This window comes from Hypoxylon fragiforme (genome assembly GCF_022984875.1).
Source record: "Hypoxylon fragiforme strain CBS 206.31 chromosome Unknown GGS25scaffold_7, whole genome shotgun sequence".
In the NCBI taxonomy this organism is placed as follows: Eukaryota; Fungi; Ascomycota; class Sordariomycetes; order Xylariales; family Hypoxylaceae; genus Hypoxylon; species Hypoxylon fragiforme.
In genome coordinates, this window is record NW_026054762.1 from 3,079,785 (window position 1) to 3,097,269 (window position 17,485).

General features: G+C 49.0%; 5 protein-coding genes across 5 annotated transcripts; 3 read left to right on the top strand and 2 right to left on the bottom strand.

Annotated features, from left to right (window-relative positions):
• Positions 1 to 624: 624 nt before the first annotated feature.
• GGS25DRAFT_501512 (uncharacterized protein) lies at positions 625 to 2,598 on the top strand. The gene is made up of 2 exons (XM_049261927.1): positions 625 to 934; positions 1,043 to 2,598. The coding sequence occupies exons 1-2, from the start codon at positions 902 to 904 to the stop codon at positions 2,432 to 2,434; spliced, it is 1,425 nt and encodes a 474-aa protein (XP_049115151.1). The 5' UTR covers positions 625 to 901; the 3' UTR covers positions 2,435 to 2,598.
• Positions 2,599 to 2,682: 84 nt separating this feature from the next.
• On the top strand, positions 2,683 to 4,761 carry GGS25DRAFT_533576 (uncharacterized protein). Its single transcript, XM_049265685.1, has one exon. The coding sequence runs from the start codon at positions 3,094 to 3,096 to the stop codon at positions 4,273 to 4,275; it is 1,182 nt and encodes a 393-aa protein (XP_049115152.1). The 5' UTR covers positions 2,683 to 3,093; the 3' UTR covers positions 4,276 to 4,761.
• Position 4,762: 1 nt separating this feature from the next.
• GGS25DRAFT_393062 (uncharacterized protein) lies at positions 4,763 to 12,185 on the bottom strand. Its single transcript, XM_049258359.1, has 3 exons — positions 11,479 to 12,185; positions 5,339 to 11,386; positions 4,763 to 5,273 (listed from the first exon to the last, which is right to left on the bottom strand). Exons 1-3 carry the CDS (start codon positions 11,650 to 11,652, stop codon positions 5,256 to 5,258), a joined length of 6,240 nt encoding a protein of 2,079 aa, XP_049115153.1. The 5' UTR covers positions 11,653 to 12,185; the 3' UTR covers positions 4,763 to 5,255.
• A 268-nt stretch (positions 12,186 to 12,453) lies between these two features.
• Positions 12,454 to 14,647, bottom strand: GGS25DRAFT_501517 (uncharacterized protein). The gene is made up of 6 exons (XM_049261928.1): positions 14,009 to 14,647; positions 13,841 to 13,938; positions 13,429 to 13,784; positions 12,856 to 13,370; positions 12,737 to 12,791; positions 12,454 to 12,688 (listed from the first exon to the last, which is right to left on the bottom strand). Exons 1-4 carry the CDS (start codon positions 14,357 to 14,359, stop codon positions 13,186 to 13,188), a joined length of 990 nt encoding a protein of 329 aa, XP_049115154.1. The 5' UTR covers positions 14,360 to 14,647; the 3' UTR covers positions 12,454 to 12,688; positions 12,737 to 12,791; positions 12,856 to 13,185.
• A 190-nt stretch (positions 14,648 to 14,837) lies between these two features.
• On the top strand, positions 14,838 to 17,472 carry GGS25DRAFT_501519 (uncharacterized protein). Its single transcript, XM_049261929.1, has 3 exons — positions 14,838 to 15,142; positions 15,254 to 15,538; positions 15,605 to 17,472. The coding sequence occupies exons 1-3, from the start codon at positions 15,080 to 15,082 to the stop codon at positions 17,261 to 17,263; spliced, it is 2,007 nt and encodes a 668-aa protein (XP_049115155.1). The 5' UTR covers positions 14,838 to 15,079; the 3' UTR covers positions 17,264 to 17,472.
• The last annotated feature ends 13 nt before the right edge of the window (positions 17,473 to 17,485 follow it).

Below are 17,485 nucleotides of genomic sequence, written 5' to 3' on the forward strand. Positions count from 1 at the left end.
ACTGTAAGAAATATCATCGCCAATATACTTACCTATTTATAAAGCCTTATAGATTTATTTAATAAATATTAAATATGTTATTACGTTATTTAATTAGTTTATTTAATAATAGAAATTTCTGTATTTTTTTTCTCTATTAAATTAATGTAAATATTTGTATAATAATCTAAGGTTGTTTAGGATTAAAGGCTTTAAGTTTATAGCACATTATAGCGCTTAAGTATATTATAAGGTGCTATACTTTTAAGGGTTGTAGGGGATTTGACGTTAAATGTATACCTATTATTGGTAAAGGCCCAAAAAAGAATAGCGCACTGTGGGGCGGAGGTATATCTTGGTCTAAACTTTTGGCCACAACCTTCGTACCTACCTAGGTTAGGTACCTAGTAGTTTATTATGAAATTCAAGACTTGAGAGGTTGAATTAAGTGATATCTTGGTATTATTTTGCATACTTTGTGACTATAGGTTGTATGAGTCCGGGGTATGAAGAAAAGAAAGGGGAGATGTTCAAGTTCAAGTTGGTTCAATGATGTATACTATTAGTAGTATATATGTAACTATGGAATGATATTACCTAAGCGGCTAAGTAAAGTCCCCGAGGTTCTCCCATGACGAACAAATCATTGATGTCAATCAAAGAAAGAAAGAGTGAGTAGTTAAGTTGTTTACTCCTTCAATAGAAAATGATGAATTTCATGATTTGACTCCCATCTCTTGTGCTTTTCTCAAAGGTTGCTTATTACCTTTATTAATTGCGAACTGTGAAATACGGCGTTGGTTTATCGAGGATGGAAGTACATCGCCAAGCTCCCAACGCGACACGCGACATCCGCATCATCACCGTCACTGGCTTCTGACGTAGCTTTCGGTAGTGGGATTATGGGAGCCTGGTCATCATCATGGCGCCACCACCTCCTCCTCTTCCACCAACTGTATGTCCCTTTTTCTTTTCTTCTAGTTCTAAGTACACAGTTCTAAGTACACAAGCCACCTAGAAAAATACATTGGTAGATCTTTTTTGGCTAAGAAAAGAATAACAGACGCCCACGCCTCATCGCTTCCTAGTGCCCAGGAGGTCACAGCAGCAACAGCAACAGCCTAGGCAGGAAATCCCCAAGGCTTTCCATAGTGGCGGACAACAGTTCCAGGCTACGCCAAGGTTCTCTCTTCATTCCACGCCTAGAGGGTCAGCGGGAAGCCGGCCGTCATCGTCATTTCGGACTCCCGTCTCCGCATCCGCATCCACTAAGACCGGAGTTGGTTCCGGAGTAAGGGAGAGAACAGGGGCAGCCGTCTTTTTTCGTCCGACGCAGCGCACCACTGACCCAATCAACGATATCATCGACAGCTCGCCACCGTTTGCCGAGCAGCAGCGATCTAGTAGTAGTAATGCCTTGCATGATCCTATTGAACATGACGATGCTAGGCTAGAGATATACGAATATCACAGCGATAATGACGATAAAGGTGATGATGATGAATATGATGAGCTTGATGCAATACCCGAGTCCTCGCCACCACGAGCTAGCACTGCCCGCTACGGCAGCGAAGGCGATGACTACGACGATGACCTAAGAGACCGCGCCCCGAAGCGTCGGCGCATCTCGATATCCTCCGACTGGGACGTCGACGAGCTCTCACACCAGCACGATGGCGAGAGCGGGAGCGTGCTGGGCGATCTTGCTATACGTGATGACGACGATGGCGGACAGACGGACATCGACATGATACGGTCTTCCCCGCTTGACCGTAGGCCAGGAGACCATCTTTCTACTGAAGAAGACGAGAATAAGGATGAGGATGAAGATGAAGCTAACGACACCCTCCCCAAACCCCCACCACCAGCAGCCCCGCAACCCATTTTCCAGAAAGCCCCGCGCTTCAAGCCCGCCGAGGCATCCGACAGTTCGCACCACCACGGCAGCGGCGGCGGCGACCCACTTCCCGACGCCTTCTCGCCGCACCGCAGAGGCGCCAAGTACACCCCCGGCGGCCTGGCGGCTGAAGTCCGTGACTGGTTCGTCGACGTCTGGGCTGGTGCTACTACTGCTGCTACTACTACGAGTGCTGCGACTTCAAATGCAACTACTATCGGCACGAGGAGGGATGGTGGGGACTGGATCGCGAGGGTCATTGTGGACGAGGTGAGGGGGGCGTCGGGGATGATGCTCGTTACGGGACGGTATTGCGTGGATGGTGTAGATGGAGACGGAGACGGATATCATGGTGATGGTGGTAGTGGGAGGGAAGAAGAAGTGCAAGTGAGGAGTGTAAGGGTCGTGCTCGCGGGTAGTCAGAGGCTGAGTGGGCTGGAAAAGAAGCAGGAAGTAAAAGCTGGCGCGGTGATAGGGGTAGGGAGGCCAACTTGGGAGGTTTCTCTGCAAGAACAGGGGCGCTGGGGGGTTGTATGTGAGTGGGCTGTGTTGAAGTGAGATGAGTAGACAATAGGCATTTCAGGTACAATACAATGCCTATATGAGCCTACATCATTGATGTATGCAGTTTCAGTATGCGCTGATGCATAGATACCCTACATAATGCTGCGTAGGTAATACTATGTGAATACGTACAATCTATTGGCTTTTCATTTCCTTCATTGCGGCGCTTAAAGATTCACTTAGTACTAACAGCACCAACAGTTCTCATCAGTAAACCAACATAACTAACACAAGGTTACAAGGTAACATCTTCAATCATTGATGTAACCAACTTCAAGATATATTTGCATACCTACTACCTACACACACCTACCAACACTTACAGACATTTATCTAAATATATCTGTATCCACATCTACATCTACATCTACATCTATATTTATATACATACATATATAGTAAAGAGTTCCAGCATCGGCCAACATCGGCGAACATACATATAGCCATGTATCAGCTGAACCATTCCTTCACTCCCAACACCCTCCGGCGACCTCCTCTTCCCAAACAATTCTTCTTCCATCACCATCACCATCACTATCATCATTATTCTCTCTCCATATTCTCTTCATAGCTTTCCTATCCTACCTATCAATCAGCCAATCTAATCATCTTGCTCATTTTACTCATCTACCTACCTACCTACCTACCTAATCATGCCATTTTCTCACTCGGGCGGTGCGTGGGCCGGGAAACACCCGACGCCAGCAGAGGCGCAAGAGCGGCCCCTCGACGACAAGGAAAAGGCAGAGATCGTGCAGCAGAGCCGCAGGTGCCTGACGCCGCGCTACCTGTACACCCGCGACGCGATGCGCGAAGCCCGGCGGATCGACGCCGCCCACGGCCCGCAGCTGTTCGCCGGCCGCCGCGGCCGGCGGCGGAAGGGCGTCCTCGTGCGCCACAACGTCAAGCGCCGCTGGCAGAAGCTCGGCATCTGGAACAACGTCGGCGGCGTGTGGGGGATTCCCGGGCGGCGCAAGAGACGCGGGGCGCGCGACAGCGATAGCGACGACTGCGGCAGCTGGCAGTGGTGGTGGTTGTGGTGGTGGCGGCGGCTGTGCGACCCGATCGCCGATGCGCCGGAGGACCTGAGCAGCGCGGCGGAGATCATGCGGTTCTCGCTCGACCAGCAGCACGTCGCGCAGCCGCGGCCCGCGCCGGGGACCACGACGCCCGCCGACGCGCAGGCGTTCCTGGCCTCGCGGCCGTGGTTCGTGTACGCGCGCTCGGTCGTCGAGGAGATGGTGAAGCGGCGGCGGTGGCGCAGCAGCCCGCCGGGGTCTAACCCGAGCGAGGCGGAGGACGCGGTGCGTGCGCGGTGGCGGGAGCGCGGCGACTGGGACGACGCGCGCTGGGACGACGACGACGACGACGCTGTGCACGCCTGGAAGTGGCGGTGGGAGTCGCCGTCCCCCGAGCCCGAGGACCTGGGGCCGGTAGCTAGGATGCGGGCCGCGCCGCTCGAGGTCGCGGCCGAGATGGGGTTCACGCCGTCTGAGACTGACGAGATGGAGGAAATCGAGCGCTCGGAGGCGGCACGCGTGCGAAGAAAAAGGCGGGAGAGGGTTGTGAAGATTGAATCCGATGACTCCGATGACGATAAAGACGATAATGACGAGGATGACAAGGATGAAGACTCGTCGCTTTCGCCGCCGCTCTCGCCGTCGCCTTCACCACCGCCTCCAAGACCGCTTTCGTCCTCGTCTTCGTCCTCGCCATCACCACATCCATCGCCAATCCGCCGAAGGTCCAGGCTCACAGGCAAGAAACGTGCCACATCAGAAGATTCCCCACCGCCGCCGCGAGCGCCGCGGAATAAGCGACCTAGGCGGCGCTAAACAGCAGCTACGGCGCCTACCGCTGCCCCACAGAAGAAGACCTGTTGCACCAGGAAGACAAGAGCCGCCTCTGCTGCTGCTGCTGTTGCTGCTACTACTAATACACAGACACCGCCCAAAGAGCCATCGGAGAAATATGAGGCTCGGTCGAGGAGAGGGCGGAGTGCTTCCTGAAAAAATGAGAAGGGGACATCCGCTGTAGCAAAGGAGCTGGGAGTATTCTTCTTTAACACCATGTATACTACCTAGTACCTATATGATGGTTAGTAGTAAGCTAGTAGCATGTACTGCTAAGTTTGTAAGTTAAGTCAGTTCATTTGCAGTTCTCATTCGTTTACAATTAAAGGTCTTACCTGTACGATGGCCGGGCGATTATGTATTGTACACTGTACTGCCTATTACCTATATAATAACTAAGGAAAGGCGATCTAGACATAAGCCACAACGCAAAGGTCTGGACCCCCTTTGAGTATCTGCTACATATAGGTGCATATGTTCTTCCCAGAAAGAGGTGCCTATTTTTTATCTTCTTTTATTATCTAAAGTAACACGATACTGCTATGCAGCGTAGCCATCATTAAGGGGCTAATTTCTACCATAAACTTAGATATTGGAAGCACTCGATCTAGACACTAGCCTACATTGGTTTGATAATAATTGTAGACAATATCCATACGATGTCCCAGCAACACCTCTCTCTATTCGCCAGCCGTAGAGCATACATGTACTTAGAGTAGATAGAAGGCACCAAAGCGCTCAAAATGCTATGCTTGCGCCAAGTCCCATCGTGATCCAAGAGGAAGAAAAAGATACAAGTCCTATCAATCTTGTAGAAAACTGAAACGTCAATCTGTTCGCCGTCTATGATGCAAGTCGTCGCAGGTCATGCAAAGCTGAAGGCAAACGACCCCCGACGCATCCGTACTCCGACCCCTGAAGCCTACTGAAAGTAATAGTAACCGAACAAACATTTCAGCTATTTAGTGTTTTTTGTATTTCTAGTTGTACGTTAGTAAAGAAACCAGTGTGAGCGCTGTGGCAAGGAAATCAGGCCTGTACATACCTCGTCTATTCTCCTACGATTTTGCGGGTCCAATGCATTCGTAGCACCCATCAGAGTCTTTCCAATCGCCTTGGTCGAGCCAATAAAGGGCCGGAATATTATGGTTGGTGCTCGTTTGAGAACAGCTTTGGCGGCTCCCTGAGCGCTCTGACTCTCCATGACATCGACAGGAACTGCTATAATAGCATCCCTTGCCATCATGATATCACGGGTGAGACTGGAATATGCGCCCCGCAGTCCCTGGACGAATCCAGGCGGTTGGTCGGCGTATAAACTAATTTGCTTGGGTTCCTCAGTGTCTGGCTCGTCATCATCCCATCCAGTCGTCTCGCGAGACTCCGGTGGGGTGACAAGCATGCCTTCGGCGCCTTGTAAAGCATACTGTGTACCCACAGCCAACTTGGCCCCAAGCTTAACGATCTCCGTACCCGTTGTCTTCGCAAATGCAACCGCGCCCTTGCTGATACTACGGACGATTCTGCCGTCCTTCTTGTATTCTCTGATCGGAATTTCAATGAGATCCTTGAACCCACTGCCGACGTTGACTAGAGAACGGACGGGGGCAAGGCCGGCAAGCACGCCAGGAAGCTGGTTCTTCTTGACATCAGGCATCCAGATATCATTCAGAGTCATGCCAAGTCTGTCAAATCCGGAAACACCGTAGATGATTGTGTGCCTCAAGACCATGCGCGCCTGATCTAACACTAGGAAGTTCATGAATTCGGTTGTGTGGCCTGATCGTAGACCGGCGTAGTCAACCCGCTTTGGCTTGAAGTCAAGGCTAAGAGGAATGGCATTTACTTCGGCTCTCTGCACGAAGGGTATGTCACTGGGCGAAGCGTGAACTGGAGCCGAGTCATCCTTGAATTCGAAGAACCGCGTGATGAAGTCTAAAGCATCCTGGTCGACGTGGAGGCGAAGTGGCAGGACTGTGACCCTAAGTACTATTTCTGAGGCGGCTAATTCGAGCACTGGCTTGACATTCAAGATCTCGAGGTGAACCATGCTGGTGCCCATCTCCCGCTCGCCAGCATCTTGGTCGTACGTCGCAAACTTCTTCCACGTCGAGGTCGGCACATGGTCGAAGACATCTAGGTCTTTGATGCGAACATCGACCGAACTCTGCGTCTCGCCGGAGCCTGGAGGGAACGTGACCAAGTCTACATTGATACCCTTCAACTCGAAGGTGATCTTATGACGCTTGCTGCGGTTCAGTTTCAGCTTCTTTCTCGCTCGGTAGGCGTTGCTTTGCCGGCTCGGTGTAGCAGTGAGTGCTGTCGTCGCTATCGACTCAGTCTCAGTTGCAGCATCGTTCAACTCTTGATTGATGGCTTGTGCAAGATCCCGCGGATCCCGGTTTGAAGGGATTCCAATGTAAATTGAATTGAAAAGAAAGTCCTCAATCATGGTCTCTTCTTCTATTATTTCCATATCATGGCTTGGATGACCAGGGTTCCGTCGCGATTGGCGCTCGATCGCTTCAGTCTCGAGGTTGTGCACAACCTTGGATATGACTTCGCGAGTACGACTCCAGTCGTATCCATCAAAAAGGTTCCAGATAAAATGGACATCGCGTACGCGAACGGTTAGGGGACTACGTTGGACCTTGGCGTTGTTTGACTTGTCATATTCATTCCTTGCCGAGTTCCATCGGTGGGCAGTACCTTCTATCACGGATCCTGAGCCGAAGTAGTTTTCATGTATCACCAAATCATCATCGTCTACTATATCTTGCTGGGTATTGAAGTTCGTAAGCAGAACGCCGTCATTGGTGTCTTGCGTTTCTGTCCTTTCCGAGGACATAGAATCCGCCGTGGCGCCAAAAAGCTGGGCCTCGACCGAGGACTCATCATAATAATGTGAATCGATAGCTAGGGGGGTTGATTGACCAGAGTCTCCAAAATCAAGATCATCATTGCCACCAAGTTCTTGGGCAAGTCCAAAGTCGTCATCAAAATCGTAATCACCTTCAGCTTTGCCAAACGCATCGGCAGATATGGATGCGAAGAGATCTTCCACTGGAAGGACTTTAGTTCTGTATTTGACCTCTTTACTCGGCGGTGTCGGGGGAGCAAGTGCGTTTGCAAGCGTAATCAGAGTCTGGGTTGAATCTGCGCATGTCTCAAGAACAAGGAGGTCGTCTCGCAGCTCAACGTCAATCCACTTATTCCCATCTGCCTGATTGACGCCTACTTGAACCACAACTTTTGCGGAAGAGAGATAGCAGATATCAACGTACCCTCGTCGGCATAACTCCTCTACTTGCGCTGTAGGTGTGTTCAAACTGCGTCGTCGAATGGTCGAAGAGAACTCCTTGGATTCTAGCGTTGAAACATCGTCGGCGAGGAGAATTGATGCCTTGTTAAAATAACCAAGAGCTTTCGCATCGTCGCCGCCAGAAAGAGTAACTTCAAAATGAGCGTCCGTCAGTACAATCACCATCTTCGATACCAACCCAAGTGGATTCAGGCCTAGTAGACAGTCGCGGAAAACGAAGTCCACCTTCGTTGGTTTCGCCTCTCGACCTTTTTCTTTGTTGGGGATTGGGGATTGGGTTTGTGGCTTTCCTGTGATAGCTGCGTGCGCATGCTCGCCAAGATTCGCTACTGAAGCAGCTAAGGTTGCCTCGAAATCCTGCGGCGTCGCGTCCTCAGCAAGGCCAAGAATATCCATGACTGTTGGTACGCGGTACTCAAAATTCAGATACCGCATTCTGACTTTGATAACAGGCTCCATCTCATCCCCGATTATTCTCATGGTTAACACAGGTCCAGGACTGACCTTGTCGACTGACGGAACGCTTGTACCAACTAATTCCTCGTTGTGATTTCTCTGTATTGAGATAGAGCCGAGGCCAAGAGCGACTAGGGAGGGGATGGTAATATGGCCAACTTCTGTATCCTTCAACGAAGCTCGTATAGAGCCGAATTTCCCACCAATGTCCAAGGAAAGGTCCATGTTGCGGACAAGAGCCAGAGTAAGGATCCCGGGCCGGTCATCTTCAGGCAGGTATTTGGTAACGGATGACAATCGAGAAACCTCTTCACCTAATGCAGGTAACACATTGAGATGCTGGAGTTTGCCGACGTTGACTTCAACATCATCTAGATTGATGCGCAATACGGCACCCTTTTTCCGTTGCCGAAGCAGAGTATCCACCATAATCTCATCGTCATTCTGGTCGAATTTATGTTTAGATGGGGTGATGAGCTCTAGGAGTCTTTCTAGGTCGCTATCTTTTGGAGTTGCAAGGTACTCAAGACGAGTGTTTGTGACGACTGCGCTAATGGGAGGATCACCAGCGGTGCCTCTCAAGTAGGGGCCGGCAAGGTTTATCTTGGAAATGCCGATGCCAAGTCCTTCTTCTCGACTGACCAGCTTCACGGCACTGGTATCCAGAGATACGCTACACTCCTTGCCAACAATGTCCAGACGAAACCCGCCAAGCCTCATGTTCGCTTTATTCTCCGAGCTCGCAGATGTGTCGTCTGGGCGTATAGGCGCATCAAATCTTACGCCACGCGGTTTTGGTGCTTTCCGTACAGGGCTCTGAGGTGTAGGCGAGGCATTCGAGGTCATTGATGAACTCGTGTTCAAGAACCCGCTCAAGCCCCCAAACCAGCTGAATGTCTCATCCAATCGCTGAAGATCTATTTTAAGATGGAGTGGTAAAGTTCTGACTTCACATTTTGTTGTCGTAGGAGTTTGGCTGATCTTGAGAGAAATATCGGCGCCAGGGGAAGGAAGCGCATCTCTCACCGAGGCACGCATTTGTATGCGCTGATCGAAGGATATGATATTGTCATTACCATATCCAAATTTGAACTTGCCAACATCCACTGAAGTCTTAGTTGAGGATGGTGATACTGACAAGCCCACACTCAGATTTTGGATATCCGCAGTCAACAGAGCATCAGCACTGAATGAAGTAGGGCTAGGGTTAAACAGGCGTTCGGGTGTATCGGCAATGCCGATAAGGTTCTCGAGGAAATGTATCGTAATCTGCTCTGCAACAATCTTGATATCTGGTATCGACGATGGGCTACCTTTACTTTCGGCCTTCGCCTTCTGCTTGGATGAAGAATTTTCAGGGGGGCGATCCTTTAGTGCTGATACAATTCGCGACACCACCGTGGCCAGTAAAAATCCTGTCGAAAGATCAGAACGTATTTCTAGGGCTGATAAGATGACCTCCAAGGTTTTGTCCAGAGCAGGTCCAGAGGGTTCCATGGCAGAATTCGGGGTTATCGATGCAGTCGACTGGCTACCCGCATGTATAGAAAAGGAACCTGGAAGATTGGGTGATACGGAATGGTGCAAACGACTCTGACGTGTTCCGGTGATAGGTTCTTCTGCGACATGTGCCACTTCTATATGCTGATGATTCGAAGGGATATAGAGTGAGATAGCATTCAATGCAACAAGCTCCTTGACGATTCGCGTTGGGCCCCTCGGTGTTGCGGCTTCTTCTACTATAGAGTCGTTCCTCCCTTCACACCGAGGGGCGTCGTCGTGCAAATGCTTTGCTTCTCCGAGATTATCGATTGTAGAATCTTGTCCCAGCTCATCATCTTGCGATGAGCGCGAATGGAGCGCAAAGGGTTGGCCATCATCGGCAAGCTCTTTGGATGCGATGTTTGGAGTTTCTGACGAGGTTGGGCGTGCTGCCCGTATTCCACGCTTCCGATTTGGAGAACGATCTGGGCTCGGAGGTTCTGAGTCCCAAGCCCCAGGCATTATATGGGCTGCCTGGTCCAGTTGAGAAGATCCAGCATATGAAAAGGCGCTCATGTACATACTCTCAGCTTCCTCATGGCTGAAGAGATGGGATCGCGTGAGGTCCTCTCCTGGAGAACTTGCTACGTCACTTCCACTCAGCGCTTGATCCCCACTGCTCCTTGATGATGCGACAGAACCCTCGCCCCACCCTTGCCGATATTCTAAAGCTGGCTCAGATTGGGCAGTTCGTTCCAAAGATGACCAGGGATCTGTCGGGGTATTGATAGCTGAGTGGGCTGGATGTGTAAAAGGAATTAGCCCTGGCTCATCTCGCAATGCAGTTTGGGGCGCGAGAGCCCGCGGGGTTGATGGCGCAGATCGTGATTCTTCGTCGATTTCTTCTTCATCCTGACCATCGTTCGATCCGCTCAAGTCATAGGGTATGTTGAAGGCATCTTCACTGTCAACCAAAACATGGCCATGTTCGCTTTGTGCAAGATCAGCATCATTGGAGTGCCATTCTGAAATTGGCATAGCGGGTGAAATGGGCTCTTCTTGAGCCTGGTGCCTAGAAATAGTTGGTGAGTTCGTCGCAAGCGACGAAGCGATCGATGGTGATCGAGCAAGAGTTGAAAAGACATTCGCCTCGGAGATTAGACTCGCTCGAATCCGGTTTAACCCTACAAATCGTTTTCCCTCCTTGTGGGTGACTCTAGGCAAGCCATTTTCAGTAGCTTCGTCTGCTGTCGTCGTAACGCCTTCGGCTTTCACTTCATCGATAGCAAGCTGGAAGGTAACCAGCTCAGAAATGGTTGAATTAGGTTCAACTGGCACTTCGACATTTAGTTGGAACGTAACACCCTTGATAGAAACTTGTAGTCTATCGAGTATGCCTTGCAAGAAATCTGCAAGGAAGGTGGGCAACGAGAGAGGCTGGCCTGTGCCTAGGGGGTAGTCTTCCTCACTACTGTCCTCACTGCCTGTTACAGAAGCACCGAGGTCTTGGGTTTCAGCATCAAGGGCAGCCTGAAGTGCTGCTTTATCTTGCAAAGGCTGAGTCTCTAAAAACGACTGAGCTAGATCGATGGGATGGGGAACGGGATCGCTTTCTTCGGGTGATTTAGCGTTTTTCTTCCCGTGCACGCCGCCATGTGACGCTGTTTGCGAGCCTTCGCCTCTGTGAGTAAGCTTTAATTTTATCTCAACGCCGTCAACCTCGACAATAATAGGGCTCGTATATATGGCAGAAGGAATGGTGATTCGGAGCAGTAGAACTTTGGCTTTCTGAACTTGAAATGATGGTGGAAGCTGAAGTAGCTGTTCCAGCTTCTATTTCCCCGACCGAGAAGTTAGCTTTCTTACATCAACTAAAAAGCCAGCAGAAATGATGTAGATGTAAAATGAAGGGTTGGAGTGCATGCCTGTAGCTTGATCCCAACATCTTGTAATGTGAAGACGTTGTTCCTGCCCACGGCAAAGTCCAGATTATCCGTATCTAGAGCATCGGTATCAAAGTAATCTAACTTCGAAAGTGTGTAGCGCAAGAGCCGCTTGGGCATACTAGAACTTCGAAAGGACTGAAAAAAGGCAGCCATGCTTGCGGTATTGACGCTGATACGTTTCTTTCAAATAGGTTGGGACCAAGTGAGGTCAAGAGAGAGCTTCACCGACGCGTAGGCCGCGTGTGGGGGACCTTAGGGGACGGCGATAGACTATCACGATATCCCACGACTTGGGATGCGGGGTGGTAGCTCATCGTTGTCGGCACTGACGGCGTGGGTAGATGGTGGCATAGATGATAAGATATTTTATGAGATGAAACGCCTTCTATGAGTCCGATAAAGTAAAGGACAAAAACAATGACGAATGATCAGTAAGTGATCAGATCTGTATTGTCTAAGAGACGCTGGAGAGGAAGAAGGATTACTGGAAGAGTTGGCGATGACGGGGGGGAGCATTGAATAGGTAATAGAAGGCAGGGTGCTAGCTACACTAATCTAGTACTACTACTAGGTACTGTAGACCCTTTGCACTTTAAACATGAGCTGCAGCCGAGTGTGTCATTTGATCCGCTTTGCTGCCTATCTAGGACCTAGTAATACCTAGCCCATCGTATCGATACGGCGATATGCTATGTACTGTACATATGATAACATCAATGATTGATTGAAATGCACATGTGCTAAAACATGTGCTAAAACTAAAACTGTGCACTGCTGTTAGTATGTAGGTACGCGGGTACATATAATCAATGCGCTAAACTGTGATCATTGATGCCCCTTATAACATTGAACTGTAATGTGATTAACTTGCTGGATTGCAGGCTTTTGCAGCATCTGAACCTTGAGTTTGAAGGTGGGGGTCCATTTTAGTTTTGTAGGCAGCTGACCACTCATCTTGCCTACTACTAGTAGTACAACATTTGAAGTTGCCCGTCTCGCCTTATTAAATGGATCCGTCGATTATTTATCATTTACTCCTCGATAATCATTTTCCTAAGCCAGCCCATCATGAATATTATTCATATCAGGTACCATTGGAGACTATCAATAGTAGTATTCGTCAAATGATATTATAAAACATTGCACGATGTATACCATACCTAGTATGTCAGACTTAACATATACAAAGGTAAGTACCAGTCATATCTAAAGTAAGGCTATATCTACAACTTTGAAGTTGTACTACGTAGATTGAAAGCCGCGATCATTCAAATGTACATACCTAGTACGACGTATGTATACCCCAGAGCCCGTTTATACGTACATATAGTGGCGTCAGCTTATTGAAGCTCATAGTTTGTACAAGCACGAACACAACATAATGGATCTGTGTAATACGCCCTAGCTAGCTTGCTACAATGCTACTAGGAACAAACGTTCAGACGAGCGAAAACATCAGCGCCTAGACCTTCAATGTTGGCCCAAATATTTGCTTGCTTCAAAATACGGGATATTCGTCGTGTTATTCTTAATCATGTCTAGCCCTATCTTGGGGAACTCAACTAAACCCTGCTCGTTCCCGCGTGTCTCGCACTTGCATTAAAGCAACCCTCTTGGTCAGACACCAAGACCACCTAGGAACCCAGTAGGTAGCCATCCCACTTCTATTCATCATCTTGCGTAGATTTACATAAAGGGAGGTAGCTTAAAAGGATAGCCGCCATTCTTGACCCGGAAAACTGATAGTAGGAAGCTATACATAAGAACCAGGACACCTCCCCAGACAATAACTGTGAGTTGCTGGAACTTAGGATCCCGAGTTCTTGGGGCCTTGATTGCTAGGGATATGGTGGCAAAGGAAAGGACACCGTCTAGTCTAATGTTAGCAAGAAATTCATATGGAGGTGAGTCTTATCTGTAGGCACTTACAAATGAAAGCAATAATTTGTGTCTCGAGTCCAAATTGGCTCTGGAACCCCGCGGCAAAGTAGTTGATGCCACCACGTCCATCACCAGCTACATACGGCACCTTTCGGATCTGGTTGAACATATGGCCGCTAGTGAACAAGAGAATACCGATCAAGCTCAAGCCTGCCCAAACATTGCGGTTTTGGATGACGGGGAGCACATACGGCCAGGCCTTGAAAATAACACCTGCGACGCCCAGAGTGCTGACAATAGATACTATCCATCCGATGTAATTGACTGGTCGGCTCACAGCAGGGTGAGGTCGGTCAGGCAGGTGCCGAGAGAGCCATACGTGCACATTCTCGGCAGACTGCGGTCTAAGAAGAGCATAAGCATCGCATCGAACCACCACAACCCAAAAATAATCACTTACCCGCTGAAATCGTAGCGAATGGCATCGCGAGTGGTGCCGGCATGCGGTCCAGTTGTGGGCTGAAATAGAAGAAGAACGGGAGCAGATTGAAGACCGAGCTGTACGGAGCCAAACAAATTAGCTTCATAAACTCACATAAACTCAATCGACAGATATATGGTTGCTTACGGATATGAAAGTATCTCTCCCATTAGAGAAATCAAGAGTTCCAAAGATCAGACGAGATTCGCCATTCTTATCGCCCTTAGTCCAACTTCTTGCCAACACATCCCATTCTGGCTGGAACTCAGTACAAAGTTGGCAACCAAAGCGCGCATCTAAAGCGGTCAACAATACGGCGACAGAGTAGTCTCGGGGAGCGGATGTGAGCTTCTTGTAGGAGGCGTCGGCAAGCTTTAACGGGGAAGAGGCCTGGGCTTTCGTGTGAAATTCACTAAATCGATCGACCGTAGAGGGATTCTTGGCAGCGAAGGACCCCAAAGGAAGCGCAAAAGAAAGTAGAAGAGGTAACCAGCGCATGTTGGCGGTATTTTAAACTATGAACTTCATTAAAGAGCAAATGGAAAATATCGTGCTTGCGCACAATTGACAAGGACGAAGTTGCCAGCCAGCCAGATACCTAGGTAGCTGGAGGTATGTACAGTTCTTGGTGGTATGTAAACTTTAGTATTCGTATTCCGAGTTCAATCAATGTGTCCTCAATTGGAGTGGCTTTTTTTTGGAGTTTGAAGCTCGAATAATGCATAAGCTCTGTTACAGACTTACATAATTACCCGTACTGTGGATAAAGTCACATGTGCAGTTAATGCAGGGGCCGCGTAACTTTGTAGATAATTGTGCAGCTGTTATGTGTAACTTGACCTCTTGGCTGTCAGGTGCGAGATACCCCACAATAACGGCCCGACATAAACACCTTTCATACGGCATAGTACAATCACGCTAACCCTTTTGTAGCACTTTGTTGACTTGGAATTTGACCCACCAAACAACTTCGGTTACCGCTTCTCCCAATTCCCCAATTCTAATTCTTGCTGCTGGCTGGTCTTCCTGAATTTCCTGAATTTCCATACGACATAATTTCAAGCTACTGTACCTACAACTTATTTACCCTACTTAACATCACCCCTGTTAATAACGCGCAAGAAATTGATCATTCAAATCTACTGAATACATATCCTTTTCTGTGGCGCACTGTTTATTGAGCCTACCTCAAGATTCAGACGCGTCTAGTCTACCTGAATGGGTAGATCTACTAAGGCGACCATGGGCCGCGAGGTGAAGGTAAATATGGACGCCGACAAGGTAATTAAACCTACTACTTCAGTCGTTGTGATACCCATAATAGAATGAAGACGAATATCCGAATGGCCTACTTCACTCGAAACTGTTGCTAACCATTGTGGTTATAAACAGAGCAGGGAGTTGCTACATGACCTCGAGCTGAAGCATCAGATGAATGCTAGTAACACCGAAATACTTATCAAAGATGAAGACGTTCGCCGCCTACGAGTTAGGATTCTCCTGTTACGGGACGAAAACACGTCCTTGCGAGATGAGATAGCCCACAACAATGACACAAACACACAACTAGTAGCCAAGTGCGAGGATTTAGGGGCTGGTTTGGAAGCCAAGATGGACGTAATTCGCTCGCAGGAAAAGCAGTTACAAAAACAAGAGCGCGAATATTCAAACTTGAAGGTAATATTCAAAATTCCCTGTCTTTAGGGGGGAAACAAAGTGCGCGGTGTTCTAATCATATTTTAGGCCGAGCTACAAGCCATGAACAACGCTACCCAAGATTCCTCTAACCTACTCGCCGAAAAATTATCCTTAAGCCGTGAATTGGCTATCCTCAAACCTGAGATCGAACATTTACGATCACAGGTAAATCATCAACAAGCAACACTAGCGGAGAAATTAGCTCTAGAACGTCAAGTCACCACTCTAGAGGTCGAGCTTGCCAATGAGAAGAAGGCAACCAAGCGCGCCATACAAAAACGTGAAAGCCACGACCGAGCCGAAGATGACCTCAGAAAGAACCTACGTGAAGTAGAGAAGAAATTGACGGCGGAGAAGGCGGAGCGCGAGAGACTTGAAGATCAGCTTGAGCAAGAAAAGCGAACACGCCAATTTACATTACAAGACCAGGACAGCACTCGAGAACTAGAAGCCGACCTTCGAAAGAAGCTACAGGAAGCTCAGAAACAGCTCCGGCAAGAGAAAAACGACAGAGAACGGTTGGAAGGGGAGCTTGAGGCCGCCAAGCTTGAGGCGAAGAAGGCACAGAGCAGCCAATCTAGCAGTGTCGTCGAAGATGAGCTACGCTCTCAACTCGAAGATCTAAAGCTGAGTCTAGAATCTCGGCAGAAGGAGAACGCCAAAATTCGGCGGGAGGGTCAAGCAGCAATGGTGGAGGCTGTGGCCCAAAGTGACCAACTGGAAAAGAAGGTGGAAAGGCTCAAAACCAAGCTACGTGAGGCCCAAGAACAGCTCAAGCAATGCCAAGCAGACCTTCGAAAAGCCCAACAATCAATCCCCTTGAGTTCAGACGAAGTTCCCAAAGTAAATGGCCGATCCCAGGCTGTCCGCAAGAGAAAAGCTCAAGACATGGCAACGGATGATTTCACGCAAATCGAGATACAAACTCCAGGTGCTGATGATACTACGAAGGGGCGTCGTGCATTAAAGAAGCGAGGTCTCGAGCCAACACTTGTGGGCGAGAAATCCATGTTCTCTATTACGCCCTTCCTAAACCGTACCAAGAGTATCATGGAGGATACTCCCAGAACTGAGGAAGGGGCATCAAATGACTCTGTTACTGCCCCCTTAGAGAGCGAAGCTGCCGAGCCTACAGCCACAACAGCTGCAGGCACAGCGACTGAGGTAGTTGAGGGTCATGAGACAGATTCATCGGCTCCAGCCGAGGATGAAAAGCCCAAGCGAGGCTTAAAATCTCGGGGTCGACCCAAGAAAGTGCTCGGTGAAGCCCCATCGGCCAAGAAAAATGCACAGGCTCTTCCAAAGAAGGCACTCAAAACCAAGAGCAGCCTCGACAAGGTCGTGGAGGTAACTAAAAACGACAATCTAGAGAACAAGCACGAAGCCGCTGTGGGACAACCCGTGGAGAGGACGACAACTGTTAAGTTCAATTTCAATCTCCCACAGGATGAGACCATATCCGACTCAAAAGCCGACCAGCCCAAGAAGAAGAAGCGCAAGATCCTTGGTTCGACCAAAACCTTGTTTGACGAGGAGGAGGGTGAGGCACCGCCAGCTAGGAAACCTGCCAAGGTACAACTAGGTGGTGCGAAGAGGGCGCTGGGGAAGGTAGCATTAGGACCCAAGAACGCGTTTGCCGGTGCGCCCACCTTTTCACCTCTAAAGAAGGACCGCAAAGGTGTCGGTGCTAGTTTCATGGCATGATGCAGTTTGATCCAAGCATATTCAGGATGGCGGGATACTTTCATCGGCAAAGAGGTTTTGGGACATGCATTGCAGGCGTTATTATTTCACAGATTGGTTTCTTTGCAGTGTGACTGGGCGTTCCGAGTCAAGGTTGTATAAATAGGTACATAGTTGCATTCATACTATGAATATGAACGCCCCAGCTCATTATAGGGCCATTCTACATATTTTGCCAACGCA